General features: G+C 39.9%; 2 protein-coding genes across 2 annotated transcripts; one reads left to right on the forward strand and one right to left on the reverse strand.

Moving 5' to 3' along the window:
- Positions 1-758: 758 nt before the first annotated feature.
- On the forward strand, positions 759-11,399 carry LOC119484756 (dnaJ homolog subfamily C member 11-like). The gene is made up of 16 exons (XM_037763835.1): positions 759-1,108; positions 2,629-2,758; positions 2,915-2,988; positions 3,116-3,217; positions 3,448-3,576; positions 3,673-3,795; positions 3,923-3,996; positions 4,090-4,279; positions 4,452-4,537; positions 6,008-6,124; positions 6,218-6,373; positions 6,667-6,736; positions 6,924-6,981; positions 8,636-8,778; positions 8,884-9,013; positions 9,126-11,399. The coding sequence occupies exons 1-16, from the start codon at positions 1,037-1,039 to the stop codon at positions 9,149-9,151; spliced, it is 1,680 nt and encodes a 559-aa protein (XP_037619763.1). The 5' UTR covers positions 759-1,036; the 3' UTR covers positions 9,152-11,399.
- A 1,381-nt stretch (positions 11,400-12,780) lies between these two features.
- Positions 12,781-22,035, reverse strand: phf13 (PHD finger protein 13). The gene is made up of 5 exons (XM_037763855.1): positions 21,599-22,035; positions 19,818-19,919; positions 17,037-17,216; positions 16,133-16,553; positions 12,781-15,167 (listed from the first exon to the last, which is right to left on the reverse strand). Exons 1-5 carry the CDS (start codon positions 21,641-21,643, stop codon positions 14,935-14,937), a joined length of 981 nt encoding a protein of 326 aa, XP_037619783.1. The 5' UTR covers positions 21,644-22,035; the 3' UTR covers positions 12,781-14,934.
- Positions 22,036-22,351: the final 316 nt, after the last annotated feature.

The raw sequence follows: 22,351 nt of genomic DNA on the forward strand, positions 1-22,351 counted from the left end.
CAAGTAAAGTACATATATAACAACATGTTGAACTTCTGCAAATGAGTAGTTTTAATACTTAAGTAGCCTACATTTTGGTAATTAAATAATAATTAAATATAATAATAATAATTTACTTGATGAAGTATTTTTTGCAAGGCAAGGCAAGGCAAGACAAGGCAAGCCAGCTTTATTTGTATAGCACATTTCAACAACAGGGCAATTCAAAGTGCTTTACATAAACATTCAAGAACATTGCGACAAAGTGCAAAAGAACATTAAGATATAATTTAAACAGTTATAAAAACATAAAAACATAAAAACATTAAAGATTAGAAAATAAAAACAAGCTAAAAATAAAAGCTAGGATAGAAGTTAAGTGTATCTAAACAGCTGTGTTGTAAATGAAGGTTGTTCAGCATATCAGCATTAGTGATGTGTCGTTCGCGAACGAGTCGGCTCTTTTAAGTGAACGATGAGAGCTGGAAATTATAAGGTTTAGTATAATTATATTGAATAATTTAAGTGATATATGTGCACACATACTAATCATATGTAAAAACAGCTAAATTTGTCTGAATTATAAAAGGCAGAAGTGGTAAAATGAAGAGCCGTTTGGGAGCCGAAAGATCCGGCTCTTCTTGGTGAGCTGAGCCAAATGATCTGGCTCACTAAAAAGAGCCGGAATTCCCATCACTAATCAGCATTGAGAATGTTCGTTACCTAGACGACAGCTAGCTCAACGGTGGCTGTCAGAGGACAAAGAAAGGGAATAACTCTTATTTTTACACACACACTGACAAATACAATACCTTCTACAACGAAAAGACACTCCACTTTCTTCTTGTATGGGGCTGTGGTGGAGTTATTAAATCTTTGTTTGGCGCTGAGCTCAAAAAACTCAAAACACAACCAGCAGAGGACGACAGAACTACTTCCGCCCTCCTCATGTGACTAGCCAATCAGCTTCAAGAACTACTTCCGCCCTTCTCATGTGACTAGCCAATCAGCGTCCAGAACACTGGAGCGGTGGGCGGGACTATAGCAAAAGGCAAACATGGCGTCCTTAGATGATGATTTTGAGTCTGATAACCAGGACTACTACTCTCTACTCAACGTCAGGAAAGAGGTACAGGGTTTATTCAGTTTGTGCAGTGACGCCGAATGGTGACGGGACCTTTTAGCCGGGTAGATTTCCATTGAGAAACCTATAGTCTGCAGTCGGTGCATCATCCTCCATCCTCCTCCTTCATGAGCACCATCATCCCTGTGGAGGTTGATGCTGCAGAGGATGCATGAAAAGCATCATATTTCTGCATCTACTTTACTTGAATGCATGCAGTGTTTTGCACTTTGAAGTGGGTGTTTTGCAAAAAATAATATGTCTGAATCGATGTGCACCTTCTTAAATCTCAGTTCTCTATATAAAGTAGAGGGAGAGGCCTGACTGTAGGACTTAATGCTTAGACATTCAATTGGATAAGGTTAGGTAACATTAAGGTAGTAATGTTGGCAGACACCATAAGCCTAACAGGATGCATGTTGTCACACTTAAATTCCTTGTTTAATGTCAGTGTACTGGTAGCTGTTTTCAATTTCTTTAAAAAAAAAAATAGGATGCTTCAATAATTGTGATAATAAATAAGCAAAGATGCAACAAAAATTGCTGCCTCTTAAATGTGAAGATTTCCTACTTTAAGATAAGATAAGATAAGATATTGCTTTATTAGTTGCCCAGTTTGCTTTGCCTTATTGTTAATCCAGCTTTGTTGCAGGAATTGAAGAAGTAACTCAGATCTGCAAAAGTAGCAATAGGTTACCATGTAAAAAAAATACTTCATCAAGTAAATTATTAATATTATATTTAATCATTATTATTTAATTACCAGAATGTAGGCTACTTAAGTATTAAAACTAGCCTACTCATTTGCAGAACTTCAACATGTTGTTATATATGTATTTTAGTTGAGATACTACTTTCTACCTTTTTTCCTGCATGTTTCTGTAGGAAAAGTTTTTCTGGTTAAGATAAAATAAAATAAGATATTCCTTTATTAGTCCCACAGTGGGGAAATTTGCAGTGTACAGCAGCAAAGGGGATAGTGCAAAAAACAAGAAGCATCAGCTAACACAGTAAAAAAAAAAAAAAAAAGAGCTAAACAAAGTGTAACAAAATATGAACCATTTAAATAGAAGGAAGTATAAAAATAGGAGCAGTATATACAGTATTGACAATAAATAGACTATTAACAAAATTGCACAAGTGGAAAATGATATTGCACAGTATGAGTTACACCTGAGTAGTAGTGATAGACAGTTGGTGTACAGTAAAGTGCAGTTCTTGTCAGTTTTTTGGTGTGTATGTGGTCTACTGGGAGCAGTGCTGGTTGTGGAGTCTGACAGCTGCAGGAAGGAAGGACCTGCAATAGCGCTCCTTCACACACTTTGGGTGGAGCAGCCTGTCGCTGAAGGAGTCTATATATAATGTGTCTTATATAATGATTGGTAAAAAAAAATATCAATTTGAAGACTTCAACTTTTCTGGCATTTTACAGAACAATCAACAAAGTATTTGGCAGATGAAATGAAAATAATTGTTAGTTGCAGCCCTACTCAGGAGTGAGACCTGTCCTCTCTCTCTTGCCACAGGCTACATTGGAGGAGCTAAAGGCGTCATATCGGAGGCTGTGTATGCTCTACCATCCTGACAAACATCGAGACCCAGAGTTGAAAAGCCAGGCTGAACAGCTTTTCACCCAGGTGCACCAGGCATATGAAGGTAAGCACGCTCGCAGGTATACACCAATTGGAATTTAAATAATTTAGTTCAACGTTTTATTGCCAAAAATGCCATTCAAAGCACAAAACTAAAAATCGAGACAGAACTCAATACACCTACATAAATTGATCCGTAATTTGCCCTCTTTCCCCTCAGTGCTCAGTGATGCTCACTCCAGAGCCATCTATGACCTCTTTGGGAAGAAAGGGTTGGAGGTGGAAGGCTGGGAGGTATGTATTCTTTCTAACATAAACTTTTTCTTAGTTTTAGACTTGAGGGTGTTTTTCTGCTACATTATACATACTTTACATTAACATATCTTCATTGCCGATACCTTATGGTGGTGATGCTGTGTAGGTGGTGGAGAGGAAGAGAACTCCAGTAGAAATCCGAGAGGAGTACGAAAGGCTGCAGAGAGAAAGAGAAGAGCGGAGACTGCAGCAAAGAACTAACCCCAAGGTTTTCTCAGTCAAAACTGCACCACATTCATCCGTCAACTTCACTGCTTTCACTGTGTTTCTTGTGTGGGACGCCACTTTTATGCAGATATTGCTAAATACATTGTGTAACACGAATCGATTTTGACTGTGGATGGTTTTCACATTCATTACATTATGTCCCTCACCCTTTCTCTTCTCTCTTAATTAATTCTGTCAGTCTCTCCCCCTTCCTACTCCCTCATTATTCAGGGCACCATCAGCGTGGGTGTGGATGCAACGGACCTGTTTGACCGCTATGATGAGGACTTTGAAGAGATGCCAGGAGGAGGATTTCCTCATATTGAAATCAACAAGATGCATATTTCCCAGTCCATAGAGGTACAACAAAACGCAGACTCACTTCGCATTACCTAAACCAGGGTTGCTGTAGTATTCTCTGTTTTTATCAGGCGCAACTTTCCTGTCTTTCTTCAGGCTCCTTTGACGAACTCTGACACGGCAGTGCTGTCTGGTTCGCTCTCTACGCACAATGGGAACGGAGGGGGCAACATTAACATGACCGTACGGAGGGTTACGTCAGCCAAGGGCTGGGGAGAGGTACACACACATACACACAAACTACAAAGTGCATGTGTTAAATGTTAGGATGGGATAATAAAGATTGTTGTAGTAAATTTGGCACAGACTTGCCTGTCAGCAATCACATGTGCATTCATCTCTGCAGGTGGAGTTGGGTGCAGGAGACATACTCGGACCTCTCGTTGGGTTAAAGGTGTTTCGCAACATCACTTCACGGTGGTAAGGCCTGATTGTTTGATATAGGGGACTACTGTATTAACATATGTACGCCGTTCTTTTTAATGTCCTCTCTTTTATGTCCCCTCTGTCCAGTTTCCTGACAGCCCAGTGCGGTTTGCAGTTTTCTCCTCGAGGTTTGCGGCCGAGCTGTTCTCTGATGACGGCGCGCCACCTGGACCAGAACACCATGGGTTACCTGCAGTGGCGCTGGGGGCCCAACAGCGCCATGACCACCAGCCTGGTCCGAGACACAAAGAGCAGCCACTTTACTCTAGCTCTGCAGGTACACACACACACACATAAGCATATAGGTAGGCAGACATATACAGTACACAGCTACCTGCTGGCAATATGGTGAATACAGTTTGTAATGTAACTGAAATTTGACATACTTAACCCTGAGATTTGCTATTGTTTCACTACTAACATGCATCCTGTATTACTTCCTCTTCCAGCTGGGTGTGCCTCACTCCTACCTGATGATGAGCTACCAGTTCAAGTTCCAGGATGAGGACCAGACCAAAGTGAAAGGCTCTGTGAAGTACGTCTGTCTGCCCATCGTGTCTCAAAGGACTTATTTTCTGTAAATCAAATGATTTACCAGTCAGGCAATGTGCAAAAACATGACAATGCAAAAATAAAATTATAATATATTGATTGGTTGATAGAATTTCCTCATCAAAGCAACTTAACACCAGCTGAAAATGCTGCTTTTCTGCCTGGTATTAAATTATTCTTTAAGTGACTAGAAGGATTTAAAGTGTTTTTTAATTTAATTTTCCTGTTATTGCAAGAAATGATTGTGATATAACAAGCTTTGTTTTAACATTGTGAATACTTCATAATTACAAGAAAGTAGTTTGTCTTTTCAAATCCTAGTAATGTCAAGATCAAAAATATATTGTTTTGTGATCATTAGTGAACTAAACATGAGAACTTTAAGCTTTATGGCCTTACATATCAAACGTCCTGCAATATATAAACCATTTAATTATGTGACCTACAAATGACTGATTTCATTAACTTGGGACTGCACTTCAAATTTTGTAGTTTGTAATTTCTATCAATATTATGTTATTTATAGAGCAAATTTTCAAAAAAGAAACACAAAGTGCTTTCCAGAGTTAGGAAAATAAAAGACAATGACAGGACACAAGTAGCATTAAAAGAGCTGCAGGAGATATAAAGCAGTTATACAATATAGTAAGAAAATATAAAAAGAATTAAACATTCATAAACATAAAACATTCAAAAATACAGACATGAATTTTAAATTAAATTTAACAATAGAAGACAGAAAATATACAACATTAGCTGTATATGGCGGCCTGTGGACCAAATCCGGCTCTTTAACAACCTCAAACTGGCCCTTTGATCATTTATAAATCTGAAAAAGTATTAAAAAAATAATATTTTCTTCTAACAAGAGAGTTTATTCCCGTCATCAACGTTAGCACTCACACTATTGATGCTTTTACGGACTGTTAAAAACAATATCATTGTGTATTTATTTAAATAATCTGCTAACATAACACAAAGTTTATGAGTGTTTACATGTTTGATTATTAGAAGATCATCATTTTGTTAGTAGGCTAATTAGCCCAATCATTAGTTATGTCTTGTTAACACAGAAATATTTATTTTGTTAAAAAGGTTGTTTAAGAAGAAGGAATTTAAGAGAGTCAAACTGAATACAAAAGATGTTAAATGCAACATTGTGTTTATTAAAACAATAATCTAAGATTAAAAATGTGTATTGTTTTCACATTTAAATTCCTAGCTTTGCAGACCAGATAAGAAATATAAATGTCCAACCCCCTTGCCACTTCACTGTTTTTCAAATCTGGCCCTTTTAAAAAATAAATTGAATAGGCCTGACCTTCACATTTTAACATTTTAATCTCTGGTTGTAATGGCTCTGTCCTACTCTGCCCGTGTTATTGCCTTTAGTAGCTGCCTACAGTAACTCTCCTGGTCTCTCATGTTCATCTTCGTGTTCCTCCCTCTCCAGGACAGGCTGGTTTGGTACCGTGGTGGAATATGGAGCAGAGAGGAAGATCAGCCGACACAGTGTCCTGTCAGCCACTGTCAGCATCGGGGTCCCTCAGGGAGTCACACTCAAGATCAAGTACTGGCCAACCCCAAAATATGATCTCATCCTCTCGTTGGTCCTTATCTCCCTGCATCGTTATCTAATGTATGTGTGTGTGTTGCCGTGCAGGTTGTCGCGCGCCAGTCAGACATACCTGTTTCCAGTTCACCTAACGGATCAGCTGCTGCCCAGTGCTGTCTTCTACGCCACCGTGGGACCCGTGCTGCTCTACATGGCCATCCACAGACTGATCATCATCCCCTATACACATGCACAGAAAGAGCAGTCAGTACATCTCCCGTCCTCATAACCTCTGACACAAACTTTAACAGTGTACCAAATTCACCAAATTCTGCGAGCTGCACCTTAAGCTATTAACATAATTTAGTTTGATTATGAAACTTAATGTCCATCAGCTGAAGGGAACTACACAGTTGGGCAGAGATGCAACTTTTTTGATTATGGGTGTCATTAATACTACCGGGGGGGGGGTTCTTCCACACTGGCGCTGTCATCACAGAGAGCCTCAACAGTGAATCCCAGTGGGTGATTGTTGATGTCTGCTTTGTGCTTCTCAGAGATCTGGAGCTGCAGAGGAAGAGCTCGGCCACAGACATCGCCAAGAAGAAGCACGAGGCAGAGTCTGCTGTGAGTCTTCACATGCAAATACACAGTTATTCGTTGTGTGTGTGGCGGAGGGGGGGGGGGGATCATTGATCATTGTTTCTAGGTTCAGTTCTCCTCATCTCGTCTGAAACTCTTCTATCCTATTCTATTTCGTTCTCCTCCTCCTCCTCCTCGTCTTCCTCCTCTTTCTCCCTCGGCTCCTCTGCAGGTTCTGCTGATGCAGGAGTCTGTGAGGAGAATCATAGAAGGGGAAGAATCCAAGATGGGTGAGGAAACACACACACACACATACAGACACACACAGACGATACACCAGGGTGAAAAACTGAGAACCTTTTTTTTTAAGTTTGCAGCCCAAAACTTGGTAAAACTCCAAATGTGTAATTCAAACACATTTCTCGTGGTTGCGTTAGCTGCGTGATATACTGTAGCTGTTTTTCTAAGTTCACCTACCGCTGTGAAGCAAGTTCGGATGATGCAGCCCATCTCCGCGCCGCAGTGTTTACATAGGTTAAGCTTGTAAGTCTGAGTGTACACAGGCGTAAACCAAGACTATAATTTTCAGTGTGCTAATGGATTTCCTGTTATATTTGTGTAGAGGGTGCATGTGATTATTTGAAGAGTCACTCTATGATGTGGTGTGTTCACAGCACCTTCTGGAAGCTCTGTCCAAGAAGTATGTGTTATTCACACAATAGCACATAATTGTGTACTCCTCATGTCTGTCACATCCTGTGCATTATTCCAATCCGCTTGTACTGCTCTCTGTTTTAAACTGAGCGTCATAATTTATATATAATTTACATATACACACCCATACTGTGGCAAGCCGTTTTAACAAGTCTAACTTGTCAAAATGAATATTTCAGATCTCCACAATGACATTCTTCCAATCCACAGCTGTCATGTTAGATATCCACAACATCATTCTGACGTCACTTTTGCCAATGATGTTGCACAATTGCAATTTTTAATATCTAGAATGATCATTCTGGATATCTGCAATAGAATTCTTACTAGGAAAAGCTCCTATTTCAGATATCTACAATCTAATTGTTACTATTCATCATTTTAATTTCAGATATCCAAAATGAAAAAAACATTCCAGATATCCATAATGTAATTTTGAATATCCAAAATACATTGTGACTAGTAAAAATATCATTACGGATATCCACAATTGGCGTTTAGACTAGTAAAAATGCAATTTCAGATATTTACAATTAGAATTATGACTAGAAATGGTGCAATTGCAGATATCCACAAATGTCTTGTGGATATCTTTCCTGGACATCCAAAAAGATAATGAAATGCCAAAATGGCTCACTTCAGTTATGACTAGTAACAAGTAGATTGTAGATATCTGAAATGGGAGTTCTTCCAATTAAGAAATCTATTGCAGATATCTAGAATATTCTCTCTGGATATCAAAAATGCAATTGTGAACATCTGAAATAGAAAGCCCAATACACATCAATGGCAAAAGTGACGTCATTTTATCCTACGAAGAATAACATGGATATCTAAAATGACAATTGTGGTTAGAAAAATGTCACTGTGGATATCTGAAATGTTGGTGTTAGCTAGTGTAAGTAGGAAGAATTACAGATATCTGCAATACATATCCAGTCTCGCTCTTAAATGTCAAAACGGCCTCTTATAATTTTTGAAGATTTAAAGATAACTTACATTTAGTATTCACTAGTACAATCAAAGTTATAGATATCTTGAAATACAATTTCTACTAGTAAGAATGTTATTGTGGATCTTTAATTACCATTCGGAGTAGTGAGAATACAGTTTCGACTAGGGGAGAAATCTTAAATGTAATTACAGATAGGGAGTGTGGTTCGATTAAATGTTAAAACAGCTTGCCATGCCCGCTAATGAAAACACTAAACACTGTATGTTACTGTCTAGGTCTGATCATCCTGAATGCCTGGTATGGAAAGTTTGTGTCAGACACCAGCCAGAAGCAGGAGAAAGCAAAGGTCATCGACGTCACTGTGCCTCTGCAGTGCCTGGTCAAGGACTCCAAACTCATCCTCACCGAGGCCTCTAAGGTGAGTGTGTGTATGTGTGTGTGTGTGTTTACTTACATGTCAGTGTGCTCATTTGATTATCCACAAATCTGCATGCATGCATATGCATCGTTCATCTGTGTGCAGGCGGGGTTACCAGGCTTCTACGACCCCTGTGTAGGCGAGGAGAAGAGTCTCAAGTTACTGTACCAGTTCAGAGGTGTCATGCACCAAGTCATCTCTGCAGACATCGAGTCGCTACGGATACCCAAGCAATGTTAGTATGACAGCCTCTTTAACTAAAACCTATTGTTTTTATAATATAGCTGCACACTACTACTGTAACAGCCTGCAACCATGTTGAAATTATATGTATTTTGTCTTTTCAGCTCACAGAATTGAGGCCGAGTCCTAGGAGCCCAACGCTGTTGTAGCACCAGAGGGCAAAGATGCGGATAAAACAGACTTTGTGTAAAACAGGAGAACCCAAGAATGGAAGGAGACACGTCAACAATAAGTCTGTTTCTCTCCTCTGGTCCTCTTCTGTCATGGTTATTAGTGAATCTGTTTATCGAGTTCCTCCACTCCTCCCTCTCCCGCGGGCCGTCTCCGAGGTTCAGCAGAATACAGGAGTCAGCTCAGAGTTTCTACAAGGTGTCACCCTTTGTGTCTCTAGTCTGCTACGCCTGACAGGGCTGCTCAAATATCTGCCTGCTGCAGGAGATCAGACACTGGCCCTGAACATAGTTTTATATATGCACTACACAGAGGGGGCTGATGGTCACCGCGGACGTGGTGGAACCATTCCTGTCAACTATGAGCTAAAAGTGCACATAAAGATGTTTCTTGACATTTCATATGTCAAGTATATACAAATGAGCTGTAATTTTATCCCATATCATCGTCGTCTTTTGTCCTGTATGTGTATCACCCTGGTAGGTTTGAATCTAATAACGTTACACCATGTTTAGAGTACTACTATGCAGAATCATGTCTCAGTGAGCCGGAGGCGGGCCAGGACTGAGGATTGATCACCATGTTTATGTTGAAATGTGTGTCTAATTTATTATGCCTTTTAGTGACACGGCTGCTGCTCATGTGTAAACTGGTGCTCAAAACTGATATCTGTGAGGGTTGGGATGTGGAAGTCGGGAGGAGGGAAAGTGATGAAGATGCCCTTTGATGGTAGCGATCCAACCGAAGGAGAGACGGGCTTGAATTCTTCATACAGATTTTATAAATAATTCACGGCAGGCTGCAATTTATAGGCAGAAGTTCCTCTTCGATTTGATTTGCGTCAGTGTTTTATTGATTTTTTTCGCTGTGCAGTTGCAGCCCAGCAGAATTTTCTTACAATGATTTTTAATAACTGAATGTTATAGTTTGTACGTCACTGCTGTACATCCAGGCCCTACGCCGCAGATAACAGTAGCTACTGGGGGAAAATGGATTTGTGATAATTTTGCAAAAAAATGGAGATATGAATTAAGATTTTGTGGTTGTGATGCGACCAGTAGAGGGCGTTGGTCAACACTTTCCCTCATCAAGGTCGTGTTTGCTGCTGAAACTGTGACAGCTTGTGACTGGAGCCGAATTGAGCCACACTAAAAACATTTTACAGATTATGGCACATTTATTAGTTTGACTTTGTTCAGTTTGTACACCAGTCCTGTGCCATATATTTTAATTTTGATGTTCTCTGTCCCTCTTCTTTTTATTTAAATATTGAATCTGCTAATGCCATGTCACATTTTATACATGATAATGTATAAGTTGCTAAAACAGTGCTCGTCACTTGGCTGTCTTTTAATCCAAACAATGATTCACCTTTAATGTAGACATTTTCTTATCAGAGCGGTGAGGTTGACATGGGGAAATCTAATATCCTATGATGCACTTTCTGCTCAGATACAGATAGGTGTTGCTGCACAGAAGTGCGCATCATACTTTCAATTCACATAAACCCTATTTGTGGATTGACTCTGTAACTACGAAGGCAAAAGGCGAGAGTTATTAAGTTATTCCTCATTTTGTTGGGAGACCCCGTTATGGGCTTCGGGGGAATCCCTGAAAACACTATAGAAACTACTACGGTAGGATACAAAAGTATTTTATTGAATGCAAAAGGTAATATATTGCACAAAAGTGGAGGTTAGGTTTCATGGAAGTGGAGCCTCTAATTAAAGAGTTTACCTCTAAGAAGTTACAACTAGTCTGGTGGACTTTATACGGTGCCCTCCATGATTCATTTAGTTTTTTTCCCATTACTGTGTTTGACCTGCAAGGTGTTGGTAGGCTCAATAATAAAACCTTTAAGCTTTGAGATGGATACGTTTTGGTATTTAGTTGGAAGGATGTCCGTCTCTACAGTGAGATATAGTCTTGCGTCGGGGTCACTATTACAGCAGCCATTTTGCACTGATTCTGTTTGTAGTATTTGTCTTCTCTCGTCTGTTTTTAAGTGTGTTGTAAAGTATTTTGACAGGTCAGCTGGTCATCTCTGCTCTAGTGCCACCATGAGGCCAGCAGAGAGACTGCTCCCTGCTGTTACACTCCAGCCCCTCTTCAAACTGACCCTCACTAGTGTGTAAATGTACCGTATGTATGGTTGAGGAGCCTGTGTTCTCTGTCCTGTAAAGACAACAATAAACATGAAGCGATCACATTGTTGTTTGATTTCCAGAGCATTGCAGATGGACCAGCCAGTTTAAAAAAAAAAACATGCACTGTGTATTAAAGGAACAGTATGTAACATTTTGGGGGAAATGGAATATAATATTCATAACTATGTTTTCATTAGTGTATAATCACCTGAAACCAAGAATCGTTGCGTTTTTGTTAGCTTAGAATGAGTCCTTCATATCTACATAGGGAGCGTGTCCTCTTCACGTAGTCCGCCATGTTTCTACAGTAGCCCAGAACCAGTGTTAATTTCGTTAACGAAAACTATGACGAAATTTGTTCTTCGACGACCTTTATTCCCATGACTACGATGAGACGGCACCGACGTCATTAAACACTGACGGTGACAATATCAAACATTCAATATCATTGACGAAAAAAGACGAAACTAAAATGTAGTTTAAAAACATAAAAACTTTTCCAAATTAACCAAAATCTCTTTATTTTGTCACCTTCCACCATCTCTTCCCCTCTCTCTGTCTCAAAACACACTCACACACACACACTGCGGCGGCGGCGCTCAGTTTGTCTCGGTCCTTCTCCCACACCTCAATCCTGACAATCGTGCTACTATAATGCATAAAGTTGGCGGTTTGCAGGCTGGGTCGGGTTCGGGTGGTTGAGTAACGCATATTTTTACATGTTTGGTGGGCGGGTTGGCTCTCATAACAGATGGATGGGTGAAACTGAACCGCGCATCATTAATGAGTGCATGTCAGGAGGATTCAAACTAACTGCAAAGCTGCATTCTTAATCATTCAACCTGTGTTTTCATCAGATAAGAAACATTTTTATGTGAAATAAGTTTGACTAAAATAACAGAAATGTTCAATATAATGTGGTTACTAAACATGACTAAGATTAAATAAAAAAAAAGATTACAAAATTAAGAGAGAAAGTATTTTGACTAAAATAGAATGACTTTTCGTCGACTAAAACTAGACTAAACTAGACTAAAACTATGAAGGGTAAAAATGACTAAAATGTGGTTAAAACTAATATGCATTTTTATTTTAAGACTAAGACTAAATGCCAAAATTAAGAAAGCACGGAATGGCAAAGCCTTTCGCGTTTTTACGTTACCTAAAGGCCACCGTAGTTCAGTGACACGCTTGGGAAACTGCGGGAACGTGAGCCACCGTCTGACTTCCGTTGCTCCTAAAGTAGTGTTATTATGGTAAGGATGGCCTCTGAGCGAGGCGAACGACGTTGGTTTTGCATTCAGCGGCTCATGTTACCGCAGCACTCTCGGAAAGGGAGGAGTGAGCGGAGGGGTACTTAGTTGGTTGCAATCTGCAAACACACCATTTGATGTCGACATATCCTACACACTGTACCTTTAAAAAGACAAAAAGCAACAAGTTAAAATGGTAACTCTTTATTTACAATAGTTTACAATAGTTTCACAGAAACAGTTTGCACCACAGAACAGACAACGCTTTCTCAATAAGGGGATAGGATTAACCCAAGATCAGAATAAACGAGCTGTATCACAATGAGCATTGCTAACATTAATTCCACTGATGTCTTAAAGACGCAGACTAAAATTAGAAATGCCTGAAGACGTCGCTTCAGGTTCTCTTCAGGACATGAACGCCCTGAGAGACAGCAAATAATTTTAGGTCTTGAAACGTCTTAAAAACATCACGACCTGATGTTTTTTTTAAGATCTGGCGATTGCTTGGTACGAACCAGTGAACCAACACTTGTAAATACCAGAAGACAAGAGTGCAGAGATGAGCTTAACCACTTTGAACTCTTAGAAAGTCGTGTGTTCTTAACATACCAAACATTCATTGTGTGTTTTAGTCGTTGTCAAGTCATTGATTCTGCATTGTAAAATCCCATCCTGGACTAATATAAAGGTTCTGAGTCTAAAATCTGTCACTACAGTATGGCTTTTATATAATCAGAAACAACAGCAGATGGCACATGAATAACAAAGCTTAGAATCCAATTTCCAGCAAGTTTTAGGGTAAAACATCTAAACCCCGCTGCTGAATACTGCTGTGAAAACGTTAGTGAGAGGTGATTAGAGACAGAGTTCTTCTTCTGATCCGACCCTTCAGAGACAAACAAAACAAACCGACCCTGCCCACGGATCTTTGCAGATATCCATTTCTCTGTCTTACAAAAGACCAAAAACCATGGAGCTTTAGTCGAGCCATAGCAGCACATGCATTACCAACACCCTCGCAGTGTCAACCATCGAAACAAACACACACTCACATGCATAATTTCAACCGGACTCTTGAGAGAATCTTTCTAACAACACTATTCCAGTTAAGATAGCTTTTTATCTGTTGATACTTAAACAGGACGGCCATAGGAGTTCCCTTCCATTAATATACTTGTCTCTGAAGACTCTGTCATGAGCATGAAACGGTTAATGAATATAAATAATGACTTGGAAAATAAAAGTAAAGAACAATACCACTGTTCAATCCGGTCATAAAATGCAGCTAAAACAACTGAGCAGAGGCAAAAGAAAACACCTTTACTGAAAACTCTGTCATCTGAATCTTGTCGGTTATGTGGTGCTTTTTTTTTTTCTTTTTTAATTTATTTATTTTTTTAAATCTGTGAAATAACAAGTTATTTATTATGAAAAAAAAAAATCATCAGAAACAGAACTCTGGTGAAAAAGGAACACTGTTTAAACATGAGGAGTAAATTGTGTGAAAGCTTCATGTGTGGCCAAGAAACATCTTGATTCAGAGGAGTAGCGGAGGCTGGAAGACGGTTTGTGAAGTAGAAGGGAGAGGAACAAGCGCTTGGTTCGGTCGTACGGGCTTCAAGCCTCAATGATATTCTTTCACAATGTCTTCAATAACAAAAACAGAACAACAAACATGAAAGCGGATGCAGACTCTAGTCGCTTATCCTACATCTTTGTTATATTGGATTATACCTCAGCTTAATACTATAGCACCATCTGAAGCAATTAACACAAGGCTTAACTTGTTTTCTCATTTTTAACGGTTAATCGTGTAACAAGACGCGTGTAAGAGAAATCCAGTTTAATCAGAAAGACATACCTGGCCCTATGACAGAAAGGTCATATGGATTCTTTAAAAAAAAGTGCAAACTGTCTTTCCCACAAATCCCAGCATGCACCATAGTGGGTGGCAGTTGTGAGGGTATTCTCTCTCTCTCTCAATATGGCAGTTCAAATGTTTCCAGTGTTCACGAGACACCAACAGTAGAGGTTTGCTGCTATGCTAATGTCATCTACAGACAGACATCCATTCAGTGATTGCCTTACGCACAGAGTCTGTAGGGAAGCAGGAACAAACCTTAAGTAAATCTAAAATAGCACTCAAACTGTTTTCAAATGGGATAAGGGCTGTAGGGATAGGTCCACCAAAGTGTTCGTAGAAAATGTGAGTTCATGGCTGACCAAGAAGGACAGAGACTGAAGGGTGCAAGACCTGAATTTGAGGAAGGGTCAGTCCAGCAGGTGAAGGGGAAGCAGGAGTGGAAGGGGGGGTCAGAGTTCAGGGTTCGTACCTGGGGTCATTCTAGCAGATGCTTGCGCGGGCCTATGCGCGGGCGGTAGGAGCGGCGGGCATCGAGGGTTCCGTGCGACTCTCGGCAGCTCTGGCACACGTATGTCTCTGGCACGTGGTTCTTGCGGATCTTAGCGCACGACAGGTGGATCCAGGTGTTACACTTGTTGCACTCGATCATGGCCCGGCCCGCAAACGGCTTCATGCAGAAACACGTCACCAGGTCCCACGAGTCGTCGTCTGAGAGGACAGGAGAGAGCACACGGCGAGTTAAGCTTGGTCACTTTGTCAAACTTGTAACAATGCAATATATGTTGAGCTGCAAGGATTGATTGACTAGTCGTCGACTATTACATTTTGATAATCGATTAATCAGGTTGAGCAATTTTTTAAGGTTAAAAAAAAGTCAAAATTCTCTGATTCCAGCCTCTTAAATGTGAATAGTTTCTGGTTTCTGGTGGAAAGCATCTTGTCCTTTAACATGGTCGCTTGGTACAGACATGTGAATATCAAATGTAAACAGAAACTGTCAAGAGCGGTTAACACAGCCAGGAAAATTACAGGGAAACCACAGGTGCAACTAAGCAGCAGGTGTGTACTGAATACCAAAAAGAAAGCTCTTGACATAACAGGTGACCCGTCCCATCCATTGTACCCACAATTTGAATTGCTCCCCTCAGGAAGGCGCTTTAGATTGCCACGAGCTACCAAAATTGTCAATAAGAAATCATTTGTCCCCAGCGCATTTAAATTATTAAACATGTAGTTAATTGTAGCTTACAGGGCAACCTCCTCACCCCCACCCTGTGCTGAATTTGCACATTGGATTTTGCAAATTGTACATTTGTAACAGGCCTACGAAACTGTATTTGACTGTATATGATTGAACTCCAAGCTCCTCCAATGTTTTTTGTTTTTACCGTTTCTTACTATTGTCTTATTTGTAACTCATGTTGATTGTGGACAGTAAAGTTTCTGACTATCTAACCAACTTCTTTACTCCTCTGTGACAGTAAACTGAATATCTTTGAGTTGTGGACAAAACAAGACTTTCGAGGACGTCATTTTGGGCTTTGGGAAACACTGATCGACATTTTATAGACCAAACAACTAATTGATTTGCGGAGAAAATTATCAACAGATTAATCTACAATGAATAATCGTTAGTTGCAGCCATAAATATATGCACCAATAAGAAACCTTACCTGAGTCCACCATGATGTCCTCGTCCTCTCCTGATCCATCTTCGTCTCTGAACACCACTTGTTTTCCCTGGCGGAACACCGTTCTGTTTCCTGCAAGGCCCTCCACCTTCTGTACCTTCACCACCCCTTCTTCCATGTCTTGACCGTCCCAGTTTCGACGCTCCTCACTGGGCTCCTCCTTGCAGGGGGCTGGACTATGCAGACTCTGCGGGTGGAGGGGAATGCTGATATCATCTTCAGGCTCTTCTTTGATCGTTCGGCCACCAAAGGCGACGGGGTACGGCAGCTCTGGGACGGCCGAGTGGGCCTGCTGAACCCCACTTTCCTCACCAGCCGCATGCTCCCTCTCCTTTCTCCTTTTCTTCTTCTTCAGCTTGTCAGCTTTCCTGCGGTCATCTGGGTGCAAGGTGGTGATCGTGTGCTGCAAAAGAGAAAAAGGGGCAAGTATGTTTAACCCTTTGAACTCTGCAATAGAAATGGTCCGCCAGTGCCTACATTGGTATTTTTGCTTATTGCGATGGCATTTCTTGGAGTATCTTCAAATGCTTCATATCCCTAAAATCTGTACAACCAAAGCTACAAGGTTATGTCAGTCATTAAGTAAGGGATAATGTACAGCGAGTGGCTGGCTAGCTGTACATTATCCCGCTTATTACACGGCTACTTACTTAAGAAATCAATAATTTGACACAAAAAGCGTCCGCCAGAGTCCGACATCAGAACTGCAGCCATAGCAACGGTGTGTAATACATAGCAACGGTCTGCTATAAAGAAATAATATGCTCTGGCTGTTGTGGTTTTTATTTTAGACTGATTTAAACATCTGTGGGAGATCTGTTTTTGAAGGGTTAAAGGGAGGAAGGTGAACATAATACGCTAATGATGTGACATCAATTCAACTTACGTCGTCCTTGGCGTGACTGGACATTGTGGGTCCGGGCTGTGGACGTTTCCTGCTCCTGTCCTGCGGGACCTTTGGAGGGCGCTGGGGGCAGGAGGCTGGGGGTCCGGGGGTCCAGCCATCACTGTCAGCTGTGCTGCCTGTACTGTTGGGAGGACTGGAACTACTGCGCAGTGGAGAGTCCTGGAACAATAAATGGGAGAAAAAGGGGTCAGTGAGTGCAAACATCCACTCAACAATAAGATGACCATATCCTGTAATATCCCCCATTACCAATCAATACATTGCATTTGTACCAATGATTATGATATACTGTACCAGTTTAGAGGTCTGTGTGGGTAAGGTGCAGCTTCCGACTACAAGGATTTGGTCTTTGATTATCATTTTAATTGGCATTAACTGAATGAATATCACTGTGTCCTCACTGTGGTGTTATGAATCCATTTCAAAAGAGTGAGCAGCAATCAGACTGCAGGCAATGCTAAAGTCAGAGCCTTTCATAAGCGCCGGCTGCCGGCCAAATAATAATAATATTATAATAAAAAATAATAAAGTAGCCGAATATTCATTTAAGAACAGCTGGTTACTTTATTGTATACATTTTTGATCCTAATAAAATAGTTTTGATGGAAAAGTTGCGATTTGCTACGGTGTACATTTTGCGACCACTAGCCTCCGTTGTTTTAAATTTGAATATCTATTTACAGACTGTGTGGGCTAAAACACACAAGAAGCCTAATTCTCCTTTACAGTGTATATGATGGAGTAGTGTCATTAGAATGCACCAGAGGCCACCAAAATTGGGTTTTTACACCCAAAATTGTATTTATCATATTATTAAATTTTACAACTGTAATTCAGACCTCTATGAGCTCTTATTCTAACATGACAACAAGGTAGCTATATTTGCATTAGCAAGGAGCTCTGGTGCATAAAACTATCATTATGTATCAACAAATGATAAGACAGCCTTGCACAAAGTGACGAAATGTGCACAGACAAAGGAGGGCTGAAGCAAAAACAAATCTAGCACGTGTTAGAGGGAAACAAAAGAGCGACACGGTGACAGAAATATCTTCGAAGGAACAACCACAACTTGAACAAAATGAGTCAGAATCTAAATCTGTCATACTTTGTTTTTGGTTTGAAAGAAAATGACTATAGTAAAAATCATTCATCAATATTCAAGCAATGTTTTTGCCATAGTCGCAGAACTGGAGGGTATGACCACAATCTTTGATGAAGCTACGAAGGTTATGAAAACTTTACCAGAACATCCCTGCCACCTAGAGGGTCTTACTTGTTGGAGTTTGGAAAAAAATGGTGTGTGCAACAACAGATACTAAATCCAACACTGTAAAAGCAGCCTCCCTTGACAACAGTATAGGGATTCAATGTTTTGGGAAGTGGAGGTGCATGTTTTAATTACTATGCTTTTATTATAACCAATGTTTTCAACCATAATAAATGAACATGATTAAGAATTGATGAACAGTGTGACCAGGAGTTAAAGTGACAAAAAGCAGTGTAGGAGAAGGAGGATCTAAATGTAATATATCCGGACCGATCCAGCAAACTAGGCAGTAGGCCATGAAGCCATGTGTTACACTAATAACTGAGCCACAACTGAAATCTTGTGTGCAAAGAAAGTATTCTTGCCAAATGTTAAGCAAAGGGTTCATTCTTTGCAGAGGGCGTGCTGAAACTAAAATAAATATTTGGAGCCAGAGAAACTACAGTGACAAAAGAATCAGTTTAAGATAATCTCATTGTCTCGCTATCTGCCTCCCTGTCCTTAAACGGAAGACGCATTTCAATGAGCAAAAGAGAACTCAACATCTTGTATCCAAATTACAGAGTTGACACAATTTAAGATTAAATAAACGATATGTACTTATAGACAGTATGTCAGTAGTTTCACTACGCCTTTCCAGATAATGACATCCTCCAACACAAAGTCTAGACTGATCAATGTCAATCACAACAGATATGCAGGATTTATGCAAAATGTTTTAAACATGCGCTTCCTTTTAAATCCATCCAACGATTTTCCCAGAGGGCAAACAGTCCATTCAGATTCTTTGTAAATGTAAAGGCTTAGTCGGAAATCACATCTTATGCACTACATACTCAACAAGTGTACTATCGTTCAACATACTTTTGTGTGAATAAACAGTAGTATGTATCTTTTCTGACGCACATATACAGCCTACATGCCCATGCAAACTTCTCCATCAAACTATCAGCGGTTACATTTAGCTTTCTTACATATGCCTATCTCACACTCTATTAAAGATATAACTATATACATTATAGCCAAGGGAGCTTACATTACATTCTTAGTATTCTCAGCAAGAAGAGAGGAAAAGAAAGTCATTGGAGTCATACAAAGTCTGCTCTTATTGGGGTTATAAATTCGATTCATTTATTCCAAATCTGATAAAATGTGCCCTTTTGGATCCTCAAAGAGTAAGTCAACTCTTCCATTTGAAATATTTCAAAGATTATTCCATACCAATCATCCAGTGTAGGTGGTACTGGATTTAGCCACCTTCTTATGATAGATTTTTTACTTGCCGCCCCGTGTATTTTGATTTCTTTAGGTTTTTCTACTCTATACCAGGACATTTTTCTCAGCTGTTTATCTGACTTTGTTTACATGTGGAAACATACAGTAACTACATACAACAGTCCCTTAGAGGTAACTAAATGTAGATGGATAAAACATTAACATTAAAAAGATGACGTGAAGATAAAGAGTCTCTACAGGCACATTTAACTCACCTCTTGGGGGTATGGGATGTAACCAGCATAGGCCAAGACGAAAGTGCAAAACTTGTTAAAGTCCTCTACTGTCCTCCTCCTCCTGTATGGCGGACTGAAAGCCTGTAAAACAGTAACAGTCAATGAAACATTAGTAGCTGCATCAAAACTACACATCCTGACATTACACCTGATGTCTCTCTGGACTCGTCAGAGGAATCTCCCTACCAACCAGCCCCCAGTGATTAACCAACTAAACAGACACGACAGATAATATTAGCTATGTCGGATGGCTAATAGCTGGCTAAATAAGACAGTAGAAGATACAGGACCCCCAGGGACTCTCACCAGCAGACTGAGGAACAGTTTTTCCCCCAAACCATCAGACTTTTTAATAGATAACTCGTACACAGACACCTTCTCACACAAAAATACATCTTATACTGTATATACAGTATATGTTCTTAATGTATATGTTCTTAATATGCCCTTGTGCAAAGTATTTCCTTATATAGTTGTAATTTAACTTATTATTTTAATGGAGCTTCCCAGCAAAAAAGCATTTCACACGATTGTACCTGTATAACCAAATCATCTTGAATCTTGAATCTTGAATAAGTAACTAATGCTAAGAAGATAGCTGCTGTTGCTGTTGGTGGAGTTTAACTACTGGAGCAAAACACAACTATGAAGCAACAAATCAAGTCGAAATTGAAGACTGTCAAAGAGTCATAAAGACATATAAAGTGTTAGCAAACTGTTACCTGACCATTAAAGCAGATGATGCTTAGTAAAGCAAACATTAATGTTAGCATGAAGGACTGTTTTCTTTTCGATGAGACATTAAGCTATCTTTAGCATCAACACATCTTACAATCAGAATCAGAATTGTGTTTATTGCCAGGTGTAAGAGATTTACACTGGGAACTTGCTTTGGTTATGTTGGTGCAAGTCAAACAGTATAATAACAAAATAGATAAAAACGTTAGAATAAAATAGAAAGTACCATCTGTACAAGTAATGACCCTGATTCTTTAACTTATATAGCAGTGACAGGTTGAACTAAGCTTGTCTGAATGTGTGTAACTCATGTTAATGTCTGCAGCCAGTAGATAACATGATGACAACATGTAGCACACAGTGAGCTAACAGCAGCTGCTACACCGTGTTGGTGGACTTTACCTACTGTAGCTAAACAAAACTATGAAGCAACAAATCAAGTCCAATTGAAGAGTCAAAGAGTCATAACAAGGCATAAAGTGTTAGCAAACTGTTTACCTGACCATTAAAGCAGATGATGTGATGCTTAGTGAGCAAACTATCATGTTAGCATGCTGGGATGTTTTCTTTCTTGAGCTAACTTTAGCATCAACACATCTTACAAAGTACAATCTGTACAAGTAATGATTCTTTAACTTATATAGTAGTGCCAGTCTGAACTAAGCTTGTCTGAATGTGTGTAACTCATGTTAATGTCTGCAGCCAGTAGGTAACATGATGACAACATGTAGCACACAGTGAGCTAACTTTAGCATCATCTTACAAAAAGTACCATCTACAAGTAAAGATAACGACTCATTCTTTACACACAACTTATATAGTAGTGCCAGGTTGAACTAAGCTTGTCTGTTAACTTATTTAATGTCTAACATAATGACAACATGTAGCACACAGTAAGCTAACTGAAGCTAACAGCAGCTACACCGTGTTGTGGTGACAGCAGCCTCCATCAACGTCGTTAGCTTGTTGATGTCTGCTTACTACTCACTGAAACACAGTTAACGCTATATAAAAACACTTACCTCCGATTGATATGGATGAGATGTCGATGGGTTTATGTCACCCATCTTTACCGAGTACCCTGGCCACCTGCTGGGTTGTTTCCTCGACGTGACCGTAAACACTGAGGTTACCTCTAGTGTAGCTGTTGCTCTGCTAGACACCACTAATGTTACAGTGAGCTGACGTTACGTTACTTTAACGCTGAAACTCGAAGCAACAGTCAGTTTCACATCATCACCAACGATAACGGTTTCCAGGATTAACGTTACCGACTACTCAAAGTTGTAAAAAACGTGTCTCCCGGTAACAGTAAACGTTACTACTGTATTGACACCGAGCTGTCTCCGGTAATGTCTTCTGTTGGTTCAGACTGACGGCTGCTGGGGGAGCGGTTCACTCCGGCCGTCACCAGGCAGCTGCCTGCCCCCCTCCTCTTCCTCCTCTTCCTCCTCTTCTTCATCTTCATAGTTGTGGCAGCTAGTGAATGAAAAAGTGCCTTACTGCCCTCTTTTGGTGTGTGTTGTAGTGCTGTTTTGTATTTAGCCAATAGTAGTGGTTTCCCTTCCTAATTTTTTGTCTGTTCAAAATGTGCATTAAAGGTCCCATATGGTGCTCATTTCCAGGTTCATACTTTTATTTTGTGTTTCTATTAGAACATGTTTACCTGCTTTAATGTTCAAAAAACACTTTATTTTCCTCGTACTGTCTGCCTGAATATACCTGTATTTACCCTCTGTCTGAAACGCTCTGTTTTAGTGCATTTCAACAGAATT

The sequence above is a fragment of the Sebastes umbrosus genome, chromosome 1 (assembly GCF_015220745.1).
Source record: "Sebastes umbrosus isolate fSebUmb1 chromosome 1, fSebUmb1.pri, whole genome shotgun sequence".
In the NCBI taxonomy this organism is placed as follows: domain Eukaryota; kingdom Metazoa; phylum Chordata; class Actinopteri; order Perciformes; family Sebastidae; genus Sebastes; species Sebastes umbrosus.